General features: G+C 45.5%; 1 protein-coding gene across 1 annotated transcript in view; it reads left to right on the top strand.

Annotated features, from left to right (window-relative positions):
• The first annotated feature begins 956 nt into the window (after positions 1-956).
• LOC103650145 (uncharacterized) overlaps positions 957-17,011 on the top strand; it is a 32,239-nt gene continuing 16,184 nt past the window's right edge. The window contains exon 1 of the mRNA XM_020550786.1: positions 957-1,233. Within this exon, the coding sequence (XP_020406375.1) occupies positions 957-1,233 (277 nt within the window). The remainder of the gene's footprint in view (positions 1,234-17,011) is intronic.

Genomic DNA, 17,011 nt, shown 5'->3' with positions numbered 1-17,011 from the left:
AGACTTTTGTGAACAATGAAATGAATGCAGTCATATTATCCTCGTTTGGTTCAATATTATGTTATGTCATTTTCTCCATATGATATAAAGAATATTGCTCGGAATCGTGAATCGAGGTAACAATGGTGAAAATTTCTGTTTTTAGATGCCAGCTAGGCAGCGTCGCGGGTAGAACGAGCAGGTTCCCCCGCCACCTCCTCCAGCTCCCACGATGTAGGAGCTAATGGCTCAGCAGAATGAGATTATGTGACAGCTCGTGCAGCGCCAGCCCCACCCTCAGCAGTACAGTGGAGGCCATCAGCAACGTCCTCCGGCCGCGGCAACGTACCAGGAGTTCTTGAGCATGCAACCGCCTTTCTTCACCAAGGCAGAGGACCCGCTAGACGCTGATGTGTGGCTCAGAGTTGTGAATTCCAAGTTCCCACTCCTCACGGGAGCGTGCCCTGACAATGCAAAGACCCACTTTGCCGCACAGCAGCTTATGGACCTGCTAGGACATGGTGGGACCATTTCCACGCCATGTTGCCCGCTGACCACGTGGTGACATGGGAAGAGTTCAAGACGGCTTTCAGGGGACACCATATTCAAGCAGGGATTCTGGATCGCAAACCCAATGAGTTCTTGGCATTGACTCAAGGAACCCGCACTGTGTTGCAGCATGCCCAGGCCTTCAACGACCTGTGCCAATATACGGGTTATCATGCAGATTCAGATGAGAAGAAGAGAGGCCGTTTCCGCAGAGGACTCAACACCAAGCTTCGTGAGCGCCTCAACACTGTTCGTGCTGACAGCTTCAATGAACTGGTCAACCTTGCCATATCATAGGAAGACTGTATTGTAGCTCATCGGGCAGAGAAGAAGAGGAAGGCACCAATATCAAGATCCTCAGCGCCGACTTAGAGATTCCAGATTGTCTCCAACAATCAGAGCAGAGGATTCCAGCAGCAGGTAGGAAGATGGGTCATCAGGCTACCTCAGAAGCAGCAAGCACCCAACCATTTCCACATTCCGCTCCAAGGAACAATCAGCCTCAGTTCCGCCAAGGGACTGGAAACAAATGCTTCATGTGTGGCAATGCAGGCCACTATGCCAAGAATTGCCCATGGAATCAGCCAAGGCAGATGCCAGCACCTAACCAAGACAAAGGGAGGAAGCAGAAAGTGCAAGTCAGGCAAGAGAAGCTCAACTTCACTGCTCTGGAGGAGCTACCTGAAGGAGCGACCGTCATGACTGGTACTTCTTTCTGTTTTTAATCAACCTGCATTAATTCTGTTTGACTCTAGTGCATCACATAGCTTCATTAGCTAGAAGTTCAGTGTCAAATGTCAACTGCCTTTCTATCATACCCAAGGGTCTTTCATGATAGCAACGCCTGGGGGCAAAATTTCAACAAATCAATTAAACCATAGTATACCTATCCAACTAGGAAGAAAGGTGTGCAAGACCACCCCCTCATTTTGGGGATGGATAATGTGGATATCATTTTGGGCATTGATTGGATGACCCAGCACCAAGTAGTGCTAGATGTCGCCAACCTCATAGTCGAAGTCCATTCCCCTACCTGTGGAAAGTTCACCTTATATCTACCTAGCCAAGAAACCACTTGATCATGTGCTTTTTCCATGATAGAGATACCCTTGAAGAAGATTCCAGCGGTCTGTGAGTATGCAGATGTTTTTCCTGACGAATTTCCAGGAATGCCGCTAGATTGGGATATCGAATTCGCCATTGAATTACAACCATGAACAACACCTATCTCTAAGAGGCCCTACCGGATGCCACCCGTCGAGCTGGCAGAATTGAAGAAACAGCTGCAAGAAGTGCTGGACAAGGGTTTCATCCGCCCAAGTACTTCACCATGGGGATGTCTGGCCTTGTTCGTGAAGAAGAAGGATGAAAGCTTGAGATTATGCATAGATTACCGCCCACTCAATGTGGTGACTATCAAAAACAAGTATCCTTTGCCTCGTATTGATGTTCTTTTCGACCAATTAGTTGGAGCTAAGGTGTTTTCCAAAATAGACCTTCGCTCCTACTATCGTCAGATCAAGATACGAGCCAGTGATATTCCAAAGACTGCCTTCTCAACCAGATATGGGTTGTATGAGTATCTGGTGATGTCGTTTGGGTTCACGAATGCACCCGCATACTTCATGTACCTGATGGATTCAGTCTTCATGCCTGAACTGGACAAATTTGTGGTGGTCTTCATCGATGATATCTTGGTGTACTCAAGAAACGAAGAAGAGCTTGCTGGTCACTTGCATGTAGTGCTCCAACATCTAAGAGAACACCGCATTTATGCCAAATTGTCAAAGTGTGATTTCTGGCTAAAGGAGATTAAATTCTTGGGTCACACTATCTCTCAAAAAGGAATAGTAGTTTATCCAGATAAGGTGCAAGAAGTAATGAACTGGAAGCCACCCACAATTGTTCGCCAGATTCAGAGTTTTCGGGGATTGGCTGGGTATTATCGACGATTCATTCTAGACTTCTCCCGAATTGTGAAGCCCATGACAAAATTGTTAAAGAAGGGAGCAAAATTTGAATGGGTCAAAAGTGTGAAGATGCCTTTCACACTTTGAGGCAACATCTGACCACATCACCTTTGTTAGCGCAGCTTGACAATAATAAGTCGTTTGAGGTGTATTGTGATGCCTCTGGCACTGGACTAGGTTGTGTTTTGATGCAAGACAACCGAGTCATTGCCTATCTATATAGGGCACTCAGACCCCATGAGCGAAATTACCCTACTCATGATTTAGAGTTGGCAGTCGTGGTTCATGCATTGAAAATGTGGAGGCACTACTTGATGGGAACCCAGTGCAACATTTATACAGATCATAAGAGCCTCAAGTACATCTTTACTCAGGATGATCTCAACATGAGGTAGAGAAGATGGCTAGAATTGATCAAGGACTACGACTTGGAAGTACACTACCACCCGGGGAAAGCCAATGTGGTAGCTGATGCCCTAAGTCAAAAGTCACAATGCAACTGTATGGTGATGGATTCTCGCATCAATACCTTGTGTGACGAGTTGAGTAAGATGAGGATCGAAGTGATTCCTTCTGGTACCATATCTCACATTTTCGTCGAGCCAACCTTGTTAGACCAGATTATTATGGCCCAACTCGGTGACAAGGGAGTACAATCATCAAAGAGAATCTAAATCAGAAAGTGGAGAAGTACAAGTGTTTTCGCCAAGACAGCAAGGGGATATTGTGGTTTGAAGACAGATTGGTGGTTCCTAAAAATAGAGACCTCAAGAAGAGACTCTTGGATGAGGCTCACCTCTCCAAATTCTCCATGCACCCGGGAAGCACCATGATGTACCATGATCTGAAGCCCCTATATTGGTGGACCAGGATGAAAAGGGAGATAGCCCAATATTTATTGGAATGTGATACCTGTCAGAGGATAAAGGCAAGCCACTTAAAATCAACTGGTGCCTTGCAACCCCTATCGATACCTTCATGGAAATGGGATGACATCAACATGGATTTCATTGTGGGTCTGCCCAACACCTCTCGACATCATGATTCAATCTGGGTCATTGTGAACCGATTGACGAAAGTGGCACATTTTCCTCTAGTGCACACCACCAATAAGGCTCATAAGTATGCAGAGTTGTACATTGACCGAATTGTGTGTTTGCACGGATTACCCCAAACAATTGTCTCTGACCGAGGAGCCCAATTCATAGCTAGATTTTGGGAGCAATTGCAAGAGCCTTTGGGAACCAAGCTGGTAAGAAGTTCAGCTTACCACCCCTAGACTGATGGTCAGACCGAAAGGGTAAATCAGATTCTTGAAGATATGCTAAGGGCTTGTGCAATCGATTATGACAAGAACTAGGATAAGTGTAACACCCCTGGTGTTACTATAACTAAAACTTGAGCATGACATCATAAGCATTGGCATTGCATATGTTTGACACACGTAGAGTGCATTCACTAGGTAAAAATTTCAAACAAGTTGTATTGTTTTAATGTTTTTGCAAATGAAACCCTGGTTAAAGGACTTAATCCTAAATAGTGGTTAAAGGGGTAAAACTTAACCCAAGTTGAGAAAACCTAAAAGCTTTAGGGTAAAAGTCATAAAATGACCCCAAGAATAAACTTGAGTCACTTTTATACCCCTGGGATACCAGAAACCCTAATTGGAATCCTGGAAACCCTAAAACTAAACCCTAGGGGCCTATGTGCAAAATTAGCCCACTTTTGGGTTAAAGTGCAAAAACCAAGCCAAATAAGTGTTTTAAGTCAATTGGTTCACAAATATGTGGACTTGAAAGCCAAACCCTAAGTTTTGGACTTAAATGCAAAATGGACCTCATTTGAGTTCTATACTAAGTCTGAAATTCAGTGTTGAAGGCTCCACTTTGGGGCTTTGTAACTTTCAAAGCATAGGGTTTTTGCCCTAGGTCACCACATCAAAGTTGAAGACCAATTATAGGAGAACAACTTTGCTAAAGAGTGTGAGCTCAGTTGTTAAGAAAAATTTAGAGATAAATGAGCCTGAAGTTGGACTGTCAGACTGCCTGAAGCCTGAAATTCAGATTAGATTAACAGTGTGATGGGACGAACTTTGAGCTCGATTTTGATTTGGATCCAGTGACCTTTTGTGAGTACACATTGTAGCAAAGATATAGATGGATTATAGCACTACAACTTTGCTATAGGTCACTGGGTGTGTTGCCATTTGAAAATCAGAGAAAAAGAAGCTTAAACATTGGCTGTCAGGCACTCTGAACAAGCTCCTCGATGGTACAGTGCACTGATAAGGACGCCAGCTTGGACAGCTCGACGCCGGTCACTTCTCCGCCGTGATTCACGTCGCCGGCGTCACGATTCGCGCTCGGGTAAGTGGATAACTTCGCGGCGTCAAAAGATCGTCGTCACCGCCGAGCTGGAAGCCACCCCGATCGGCCACAACACCCCTCCCCTTTGCTCACCGCCGTAGATAAAGCCACTCGCCGCCGTCGTGTCATCTCTGTGCCCGCCGCGTGTCCGAGCCTTTCCACGGCACCGCCGTAATTCCCTACTGCCGTCCCATCATCGCCGATGAGCCCGCCACGGCTAGGGACACGTAACCGCGCGCGCCAGGCTTCTTCCCCGTCTCCGGCCGCCAACACATCGCGGTCAAATTGAGAGCCACCGCCCTTGGAGCCTATAAATTGAGGGCGGGGATGGTTGCGCCATATAATCGTGAAGCTGTAGCACCCACTCCCGTCTCCGATTAACCTCCATAGCCAGAGAATTGCTCATTTCCCCCAAAACTGTTCTCCGTCGCCGTGAAAGCACCTCACCGCGGCCAGCCGTCCCCAGGTCTGCTCATTCCTTTTTCATCCCTGTTCTAGCATACTTACGAATTGGTGATGCTCTCCGACCCTTCCAATCGAGCCAAACCGCCCCTAATCGCCGGGAACACGGCTGCCTTGCCGTAGGGTTCACGGCCACCGTGGCCAGAGCTCCATAGTTGATTATAAACGCAATTAAGTTGGGGGAAATGCTCGGGGTAGTGCTAATTTCATGTCCGCTGCTCGGAGAACCCTGCCGTTGCCCTAAACGGCCGGTGCTAGTGCTCGCCGGAGCACGGCTGTGCGCGAGCGCCGTCGTGGACTTCCAATCGTGAATAGGTAGAAGTGCAGGGGTCTTTTTGTAATCGGTCAGCGACACACAGGAACAGTGAAGAAGCTCGTTTTCAGTTAGTCAGAAACTCGGGGTCTCTTCTGCAAAGATGCCAGGGCGCGGGTGCGCGCGGGCGCGTATTGCCCTGGACCTGGGCCGTCTGGGCCAGAACCGGCCCAGTTCTATTTAATCCTTTTCTTTTTCTTTTTCCAATAGAGCTTTAGAAATTTGTTGAAAATGGTAGGAAAATGATAAAATTGTGAAACTAATTTTCCTAGGCTTGTTATTTTCCCTAGAATTTAATAAAAATAAGTTTGTGATTTTTAGTGGAAATAAGAAATTTTAAGGGATTTAAAGTGGTTAAAAGTGTTGGTTATAGATTTTTAGAAAATAATTGGTAAGTCCAAAAATGCCCAAAATTTTTATATGAGTTTTATGCACTATTTAGAGACCTTGGGTAGAGTTTGAATTGATTTAGACTTTGTTTGATCACCAAACCCAAAACACCCCCCCTGCCCTATGAACTCCTTTACCGACTCCGGAAACCCTAAGTTCCCGGAATTCCGTGAAGGAAAGTTGTATTCAAGACATTGATAATAAGTTTATATTATCTTTGCATCCTCATGAGCATCCCATGGCATCCATTCTTATACATATGTATGGTTATGATTAGAACGTGAAGAAGAGATAGAAGTCACCGAAGACAGGACACCACCACCTTCGGATTCGCAAGCAGGCAACTGCTTCTACTTCGATATCTGTGGATCCGAACCCGAATCACCTGTAAACGAAGGCAAGCCCCGGTGCATTTGCCACCTCCCTTGATATTTTAAAATCTTTCTCACTTGCTTGATGCATTAGGTGATAGGAGTTGATTGCTAAAACAATTCCTGCATTACCTTCCTTGAATTTGATTACCTCCCTTGATCACCTGTTTTACAAAAGATTTTTGATGCTTAGCCTTGCTTTAGAGAAACAAAAGGTTTTGTTTTTACAAAAGATGTTGTGGCAAAAGTGGGAGGGTTGTTTTCAAAAATAAAACTTGATGGTGAATCCATCATGGCCGTGATGGATTCAACATCGGAAAAGATGTACCTCTGCTAGGTACCAAACTTTGGGTTTTAAATGATTAAGCTGAGACCGGGCGGGTGACTTGCACGAGAAGAGAGTCTCGGTGTAGTGTCTCCGTCTGAGTCGATTAAGGACCTTGTCGATGTAGGCCTGCTGACCGAGGACCCTTTAACTGGTCACATGCCTCGTCATGGGTAAGCCTTGCCTCGGGTAGACTAAGGCCGGAATAAGATAACACGAAATGGGCGTGGAGCGGTGGCGAGAGTAGCGTGTACCCTCCGTGGCAAGAGGCTGGACGGTGGTGTATCTGTGCTCTCGGTTTGCATGAACCTGATCCGGTCTTAAGAACCCCGGTGGCGGGTTGACATATGCAAGGGTTAAGTGCTACATATGTCGTGTGATTGGAGATCCTCAGCTGAGTATAATCGATTCGGATCGTCGTACCTCCGCGGTTATGGAGACTTGGCCACTGACTTACACGTAGCATTCCACTAAAGATAAAGGGTTTTTGTTGAGAAATTGGCTAGTACAGGACCAGTGATTGAACTAGGGTAGAAAGAACTCTAGTTATAGGTAACTCTACTTAACTTGACAAATAAAATTGGATTTTTAAGGATCCACTTTAGTAAGCATTTCTGCAAAACAGAGTCATTGATTATTGAAAAGCCTTACCTTGACTCCCATATAACCAGCATACCCTTGAGAGTCTTTTCTTTAGTCGTGTAAGACTTGCTGAGTAATTCCATACTCAGGGTTTATCCCTTCATTGTTTTTAGGTGAGGAAGTAGCAGACTTTTGCTGCTTCTGTGCCAAGGTGGTTCCCAAAGAAGAAAAACAAGACTGAAGTGCGGGAGGACTCGGTCATCCACTTAGGATCTTTTGCGTATAACTTATCTGGAGGAGTCTGTGCCTCCCTTGGTTTGTATAATATTACTACTCTGCACTCACTTTTAGCTCTGGTCTGTAACAAAATAACTTAAGCTTGCTTTTGAAATAAATGTAATTTATGTAATCGCTTCTGCATCTCTTCATCTCCGATGTTCTGTAATGTCTGCAAGACGGGCGAAACGTTCCTGGTGAGGTAAGGAAAGATACCGAGCTTGTCAAGTAACTTAGGAACATCTACAGGGTGTCTGATGTCTATTAGACAAGGACAACTGTAGGTGGGCCTAATTACTTGGGAGGTTCCGTCACAGCTGGTATCGGAGCGTAGCCCTTCTTTGCAGATATTATGAGGCATCTTCAAAAGGATTTTCAAAAGTCTTACCTAAAAAATTCTTTTCTCTTCTTACCTGAGTATTCTGAAGAGTCTATCTTAAATACCAGATAGGAAGAGTGCAATGTATAGAAGGATGAATCGACTAAGGTTGATTCTGTAATTATACATGCATCATGCTAAGAACCATACTAATAACATTTTCCCCCTTAGAAAAGATGCCGCCACGCACCAGGCTAACGGCACGCAAGTCTACGGGACCGATTGGGGTGCCTCGGCATCAATTGGCCCCTCGTCATGAAAGCAGCAGCAGTGGAAGTAATGACCCCATCGGAGACCTTGAAGCCCGAGTGAGTCGACTTCAAGCAGCGCTGCAACACAGGACCGATGCTTGGGTCGCCGACGGAGATAGAATCAACGAACTGAGAAGGGACATCCGACATCTGCAGGATCAGCTTGCTGATCGAGACTTAGCACTTGACTGGGCCGTACAGTCTCGTTTGCTAATGTGTGCTAAGGAAGCAAGGGCTCAGGCCCGAATTAAAGAACTTAGCTCAACAGTCGACAACCTGCAGGTTTACTGCAATACGTTGCATGAGGAAGTCCATATACTATACTCACAATTACACCCTAGTGAGCTTGCACACCCTGCTGAGGCAGAAGCCGGACCATCTCACGTTGCGGGACGCGCGCTGGGTGGGGAGTTAGACCTTTTTGAGCCCCCTCCTTCTTTGAGGTTGGTTGATGTCTGGACTCCCACACCTGACGATGAGGCCGCCAAGAGTAAGGGAAAGCAGGAATAATGGTGTAATAAAAGTAGAGTAGTGTATTGTAGGGTGTACTGTTGTATAATAGGTTGAACTTTTGTATAATGGGTAATGTATCCTGTTATGTAATATCGAGTCTGTATCATTACTTTTTATAGTAATGTAAAATGGAAGGTTTTCTCTGGCACATTATGTTTACGTCAAATGTTCTTTGCCACAGATGCCGACCAGGACTCGAGGACAGGATGCAGCCGGAACTTCTGGGGGAAGGGATGTTACCCCAAACCCACCTCCGGTTCCTCCCACGTTAGATGAGGCGATTGCCGCCGTGGTGAATGCCACCGCAGACAATACCCGCTTCCTTAGGGAAATGGCGGGTCAACAACAATTCCAGCAGCAGGCGGGAAGAGGTTATCCGCAAGGCCCCCGTGAGACCACCTATCTGGACTTCTCTGAAACCCGTCCACCCCTATTCGTCAAAGCTGAAGATCCCCTAGAAGCTGATGAGTGGATTCGGGTTATTGAACAAAAGTTTGGTCTTCTCCGTTGCTCAGAGATGCAGAAGCCGTTATTTGCAGCACAACAACTACGTGGTCCTGCCAGTACCTGGTGGGGAAATTTTGTGGCTATTCAACCTGTCAACCATCAAGTCACCTGGGAAGAGTTTAAAGCAGCCTTCCGTGAGCACTACATACCCGAAGGAGTGCTGCATATGAAACAAGAGGAATTTATGAAGTTACAACAAGGGGGAGATACCGTCAACCAATATCTCAACAAGTTTAATCACCTGTCGCAGTATGCCATCGACCAGGTGAATACTGATTTAAAGAAGAAGAACTGTTTCATGAGAGGACTAAATGATCGGCTACAAAGGAAAATGGCCACATGCATAGATCTCACGTATGAAAAGGCTGTCAGCACAGCCTTATCTGTTGAAGCCAAATACGCAAATTCTGGGAAGAATAAGGGATTTGGTAGTGAGAGGCCTAATCAGGGCCAGGCGAAGAAGCAACGGTTTGTGATCCGACCTTCAAGCCAAAATCGCACTTTTTCTCGTCCACCCTCATTCCCCTTCAAACAGCCTATCATTATTCGCCCCAACAATACCCCCACTACCCCAAATCAGCCGGGTGCCCCAGGCACTCGATTCCCTGCCTTGCCTAGTTCTTCAACTAGGTGTTTTAATTGCGGCAAGTCGGGACACTTCATCAAAGACTGCCCATATCCTAGGCAAAATCAATCAAATGCTTCGCAAGGATCTGGGAAATCAGCTCAGCCCAAAGGAAGTGCTGTGGGGAAAAATACAAAGAAGACGGGGCGTGTATATTACACTCAAGTGGCTACTACACCGGAAGGAGAGCCGGTGATGATGGGTACGTTTCCCGTGGCCAGTCACCCTGCAATTATTCTTTTTGATTCTGGTGCTTCACATACATTCATTAGCAAGAAGTTTGTGGAGCAACATCATATTGCATACCATGAATCAAAGGAGGGATTTAAAATTCATTCACCTGGGGGACACATTTTTACTAGAGAAGTGGCCTATGAAGTGCTAGTAACAATGGCCGGACGGAACTTTCCTGCTAACATGATTGTTCTGAAGGGCTAGGATATAGATGTAATTTTGGGTATGAATTGGTTAACCCAACACAAGGCAATTCTCAACACTGAACTCAGAACCATCAGGTTGAGCTATAATCAAGAAGAGATTCTTTTGTCTCTCCCCACAACCAATCCAGCCAAAACTTCTGGTAGAGTATATGAAGCCATTGTACCGGAGATCAAGAACATTCCGGTAGTATGTGAGTTTCCAGATGTATTTCCGGAAGATTTGCCTGGACTGCCCCCTGAAAGAGATGTAGAATTCGTAATTGAGCTAAAGCCCGGTACGGCTCCCATCTCCCGAAGATCGTACCGTATGCCCCCTAATGAATTGGCGGAATTGAAGATTCAATTACAAGATCTACTGAATAAGGGATTCATCCGGCCAAGCTCGTCCCCATGGGGTTGCCCCGCCATTTTTGTTAAGAAGAAGGATCAAACCTTGCGAATGTGCGTGGATTATCGACCCCTGAATGAGGTCACCATCAAGAATAAGTACCCTCTTCCAAGGATCGACATCTTATTTGATCAACTAACTGGGGCGAGGGTATTTTCCTAAATTGATCTCAGGTCGGGCTATCATCAAATCCGTATTCGGCCCGAGGATATACCGAAGACCGCGTTTACTACGCGGTATGGATTGTTTGAATACCTGGTAATGTCTTTCGGGCTCACAAATGCTCCTGCCCACTTCACCTATTTGATGAACTCGGTGTTCATGCCCGAGTTGGACAAGTTCGTGGTGGTCTTCATCGACGATATCTTGATATATTCTAAGAATGAAGAGGACCATGCTCAGCATCTACGGATTGTATTGACGCGCCTCAGGGAACACCAGCTATATGCCAAGTTCAGCAAGTGCGCGTTCTGGCTGGAGGAAATTCAATTTCTGGGGCACGTGTTATCGGCTAAAGGAATTGCGGTAGATCCTAGCAAGGTCAAAGATATTCTGGAGTGGAAACCCCCAACCACTGTTCACCAAGTCCGGAGTTTTCTTGGACTAGCTGGGTATTATCGCAGATTCATACCAGATTTTTCTAAGCTTGTGAAGCCAATCACAAGTTTATTGAAGAATGACATTAAGTTCAATTGGTCTTCTAAGTGTAATGAAGCCTTTGAGCAACTGAAGACATTATTGACCACTGCTCCGGTATTGGCTCAACCGGACATCACTAAGCCTTTTGATGTATATTGTGATGCATCTGGCAGTGGGCTCGGCTGTGTACTGATGCAAGAGGGCCGAGTAATTGCGTATGCTTCAAGGCAGTTGCGCCGACATGAGGAGCATTATCCAACTCATGATCTGGAGCTAGCTGCTGTGGTTCATGCCCTGAAGATTTGGCGTCACTATCTGCTGGGAAATATCTGTCACATATATACAGATCATAAAAGTTTGAAGTACATCTTCACCCAGTCAGAGTTAAATATGAGGCAAAGACGATGGCTTGAGCTCATTAAAGACTATGAACTGGAGATCCATTATCACCCAGGCAAAGCCAATGTGGTGGCAGATGCACTGAGTCGTAAGACTTCCTGCCACTGTCTTATGGCGAAGACCTCCGAGAACACTTTGTGTCAGGAAATGGAAAAGCTAAACCTGGGAATAATCCAACAAGGGACTCTGAATCAACTAAAGCTTGAGTCAATCATTTTGTAAAGGATAATTGATGCTCAAAAGAATAATCTGGGTATGAAGCACATACGAGAGAAGATAAGAGCTGGAGTAGCTAAATGTTTCAAGGAAGACGATCAAGGTGTGATATGGTTTAAAAACCGCATAGTAGTGCCAAAGAACGAAGAGCTCCGCCAGCAAATTCTGGATGAAGCACATCTTAGTCGCTATTCTATTCATCCTGGAAGCACTAAGATGTACCAAGATTTAAAGCAACATTACTGGTGGACAAAGATGAAAATCGAAATTGCACGCTATGTGGCTAAGTGTGACACTTGTAGACGTGTCAAGGCCATACACATGAAACTGCTGGTCCATTACAATCTTTGCCAATCCCAACATGGAAATGGGAAGACATCAGTATGGACTTTATTGTGGGACTGCCCAGGATGACAAAAGGGTATGACTCTATTTGGGTTATAATTGATCGACTTACAAAGATGGCTCACTTTCTGCCAGTCAAGACAAATTCCCCGGTTACTGTCTACGCCCAATTGTACATTGCTCGTATTCTTAGTCTGCATGGTGTTCCAAAGACCATAGTGTCGGATCGTGGACCTCAATTTGTAGCCAAGTTTTGGGAAGCGTTTCACAAATCCTTGGGTACTAAGTTACTCCACAGTTCGGCCTATCATCCTCAAACCAGTGGACAGACTGAGAGAGTGAACCAAATACTTGAAGATATGCTGCGGGCATGTGTCCTGGACTTCTCACCAAAATGGGATGAATGTTTGCCCCTAGCGGAGTTTTCATATAATAATAGCTATCAAGAAAGTATCAAGATGGCACCCTTCGAAGCTTTATATGGACGACGGTGTCGTACTCCGCTAAATTGGTCTGAACCTGGAGAAAGGTACTTCTTTAGGCCTGATATGGTGAAGGAGGCCGAGGAAAAGGTTCAGAAAATTATTCATAATATGAAGAAAGCACAAGCTCGTCAGAAGAGTTATGCAGACAAACGGCGAAGGCCCTTATATTTCCTGGAAGGAGACTATGTTTACCTGAAGGTCTCACCAATGAAAGGTGTATCGCATTTTGGGGTTAAAGGGAAACTTGCACCCAGGTACATTGGTCCATTCCTGGTGCTTGAGCAATGTGGACCAGTGGCATACCGACTTCAGCTCCCCGAAACATTGTCTGATGTGCATAATGTGTTCCACGTGTCACAATTGAAGAAGTGTCTTCGGGTTCCTGATCGAACCGTTGAAGTGACTGATGTTGTCCTGGAACCAGATTTAACATACTCGGAGCATCCTATTCGAGTTCTGGATCAAAAGGACAGGATCACCCGATGAAAGACTCTCAAGTTCTACAAGATACAGTGGAACCAGCATTCTGAAGATGAAGCTACTTGGGAAACTCAAGACTTCTTGAATAAGAATTTCCCAGGCTTTCTAGCCTCATGTAATTTGTAAAGTGTATATAGTTATTGCAATAAAGGAATGAACCCCCACATCACCCCTGCCTTGTACCAAAAATAAGGAAATAAAAATGTGATGTGTTTCCTTTACCATTACCTACCCTAGGATTTTAATCTCGGGACGAGATTCTATTATGGGGGGAAGGATGTAACACCCCTGGTGTTACTATAACTAAAACTTGAGCATGACATCATAAGCATTGGCATTGCATATGTTTGACACACCTAGAGTGCATTCACTAGGTAAAAATTTCAAACAAGTTGTATTGTTTTAATGTTTTTGCAAATGAAACCCTGGTTAAAGGACTTAACCCTAAATAGTGGTTAAAGGGGTAAAACTTAACCCAAGTTGAGAAAACCTAAAAGCTTTAGGGTAAAAGTCATAAAATGACCCCAAGAATAAACTTGAGTCACTTTTATACCCCTGGGATACCAGAAACCCTAATTGGAATCCTAGAAACCCTAAAACTAAACCCTAGGGGCCTATGTGCAAAATTAGCCCACTTTTGGGTTAAAGTGCAAAAAACAAGCCAAATAAGTGTTTTAAGTCAATTGGTTCACAAATATGTGGACTTGAAATCCAAACCCTAAGTTTTGGACTTAAATGCAAAATGGACCTCATTTGAGTTCTATACTAAGTCTGAAATTCAGTGTTGAAGGCTCCACTTTGGGGCTTTGTAACTTTCAAAGCATAGGGTTTTTGCCCTAGGTCACCACATCAAAGTTGAAGACCAATTATAGGAGAACAACTTTGCTAAAGAGTGTGAGCTCAGTTGTTAAGAAAAATTTAGAGATAAATGAGCCTGAAGTTGGACTGTCAGACTGCCTGAAGCCTGAAATTCAGATTAACAGTGTGATGGGACGAACTTTGAGCTCGATTTTGATTTGGATCCAGTGACCTTTTGTGAGTACACATTGTAGCAAAGATATAGATGGATTATAGCACTACAACTTTGCTATAGGTCACTGGGTGTGTTGCCATTTGAAAATCAGAGAAAAAGAAGCTTAAACATTGGCTGTCAGGCACTCTGAACAAGCTCCTCAATGGTACAGTGCACTGATAAGGACGCCAGCTTGGACAGCTCGACGCCGGTCACTTCTCCGCCGTGATTCACGTCGCCGGCGTCACGATTCGCGCTCGAGTAAGTGGATAACTTCGCGGCGTCAAAAGATCGTCGTCACCGCCGAGCTGGAAGCCACCCCGATCGGCCACGGCACCCCTCCCCTTTGCTCACCGCCGTAGATAAAGCCACTCACCGCCGTCGTGCCATCTTTGTGCCCGCCGCGTGTCCGAGCCTTTCCACGGCACCGCCGTAATTCCCTACTGCCGTCCCATCATCGCCGATGAGCCCGCCACGGCTAGGGACACGTAACCGCGCGCGCCAGGCTTCTTCCCCGTCTCCGGCTGCCAACACATCGCGGTCAAATTGAGAGCCACCGCCCTTGGAGCCTATAAATTGAGGGCGGGGATGGTTGCGCCATATAATCGTGAAGCTGTAGCACCCACTCCCGTCTCCGATTAACCTCCATAGCCAGAGAATTGCTCATTTCCCCCAAAACCGTTCTCCGCCGCCGTGAAAGCACCTCACCGCGGCCAGCCGTCCCCAGGTCTGCTCATTCCTTTTTCATCCCTGTTCTAGCATACTTACGTATTGGTGATGCTCTCCGACCCTTCCAATCGAGCCAAACCGCCCCTAATCGCCGGGAACACGGCTGCCTTGCCGTAGGGTTCACGGCCACCGTGGCCAGTGCTCCATAGTTGATTATAAACACAATTAAGTTGGGGGAAATGCTCGGGGTAGTGCTAATTTCGTGTCCGCTGCTCAGAGAACCCTGCCGTTGCCCTAATCGGCCGGTGCTAGTGCTCGCCGGAGCACGGCTGTGCGCGAGCGCCGTCGTGGACTTCCAATCGTGAATAGGTAGAAGTGCAGGGGTCTTTTTGTAATCGGTCAGCGACACACAAGAACAGTGAAGAAGCTCGTTTTCAGTTAGTCAGAAACTCGGGGTCTCTTCTGCAAAGATGCCAGGGCGCGGGTGCGCGCGGGCGCGTATTGCCCTGGACCTGGGCCGTCTGGGCCAGAACCGGCCCAGTTCTATTTAATCCTTTTCTTTTTCTTTTTCCAATAGAGCTTTAGAAATTTGTTGAAAATGGTAGAAAAATGATAAAATTGTGAAACTAATTTTCCTAGGCTTGTTATTTTCCCTAGAATTTAATAAAAATAAGTTTGTGATTTTTAGTGGAAATAAGAAATTTTAAGGGATTTAAAATGGTTAAAAGTGTTGGTTATAGATTTTTAGAAAATAATTGGTAAGTCCAAAAATGTCCAAAATTTTTATATGAGTTTTATGCACTATTTAGAGACATTGGGTAGAGTTTGAATTGATTTGGACTTTGTTTGATCACCAAACCCAAAACACCCCCCCTGCCCTATGAACTCCTTTACCGACTCCGGAAACCCTAAGTTCCCGGAATTCCGTGAAGGAAAGTTGTATTCAAGACATTGATAATAAGTTTATATTATCTTTGCATCCTCATGAGCATCCCATGGCATCCATTCTTATACATATGTATGGTTATGATTAGAACGTGAAGAAGAGATAGAAGTCACCGAAGACAGGACACCACCACCTTCGGATTCGCAAGCAGGCAACTGCTTCTACTTCGATATCTGTGGATCCGAACCCGAATCACCTGTAAACGAAGGCAAGCCCCGGTGCATTTGCCACCTCCCTTGATATTTTAAAATCTTTCTCACTTGCTTGATGCATTAGGTGATAGGAGTTGATTGCTAAAACAATTCCTGCATTACCTTCCTTGAATTTGATTACCTCCCTTGATCACCTGTTTTACAAAAGATTTTTGATGCTTAGCCTTGCTTTAGAGAAACAAAAGGTTTTGTTTTTACAAAAGATGTTGTGGCAAAAGTGGGAGGGTTGTTTTCAAAAATAAAACTTGATGGTGAATCCATCATGGCCGTGATGGATTCAACATCGGAAAAGATGTACCTCTGCCAGGTACCAAACTTTGGGTTTTAAATGATTAAGCTGAGACCGGGCGGGTGACTTGCACGAGAAGAGAGTCTCGGTGTAGTGTCTCCGTCTGAGTCGATTAAGGACCTTGTCGATGTAGGCCTGCTGACCGAGGACCCTTTAACTGGTCACATGCCTCGTCATGGGTAAGCCTTGCCTCGGGTAGACTAAGGCCGGAATAAGATAACACGAAATGGGCGTGGAGCGGTGGCGAGAGTAGCTTGTACCCTCCGTGGCAAGAGGCTGGACGGTGGTGTATCTGTGCTCTCGGTTTGCGTGAACCTGATCCGGTCTTAAGAACCCCGGTGGCGGGTTGACATATGCAAGGGTTAAGTGCTACATATGTCGTGTGATTGGAGATCCTCAGCTGAGTATAATCGATTCGGATCGCCGTACCTCCGCGGTTATGGAGACTTGACCACTGACTTACACGTAGCATTCCACTAAAGATAAAGGGTTTTTGTTGAGAAATTGGCTAGTACAGGACCAGTGATTGAACTAGGGTAGAAAGAACTCTAGTTACAGGTAACTCTACTTAACTTGACAAATAAAATTGGATTTTTAAGGATCCACTTTAGTAAGCATTTCTGCAAAACAGAG

This window comes from Zea mays, chromosome 3 (genome assembly GCF_902167145.1).
Source record: "Zea mays cultivar B73 chromosome 3, Zm-B73-REFERENCE-NAM-5.0, whole genome shotgun sequence".
Lineage (NCBI taxonomy): Eukaryota > Viridiplantae > Streptophyta > Magnoliopsida > Poales > Poaceae > Zea > Zea mays.
This window is presented reverse-complemented; position numbering and strand designations above follow the sequence as displayed.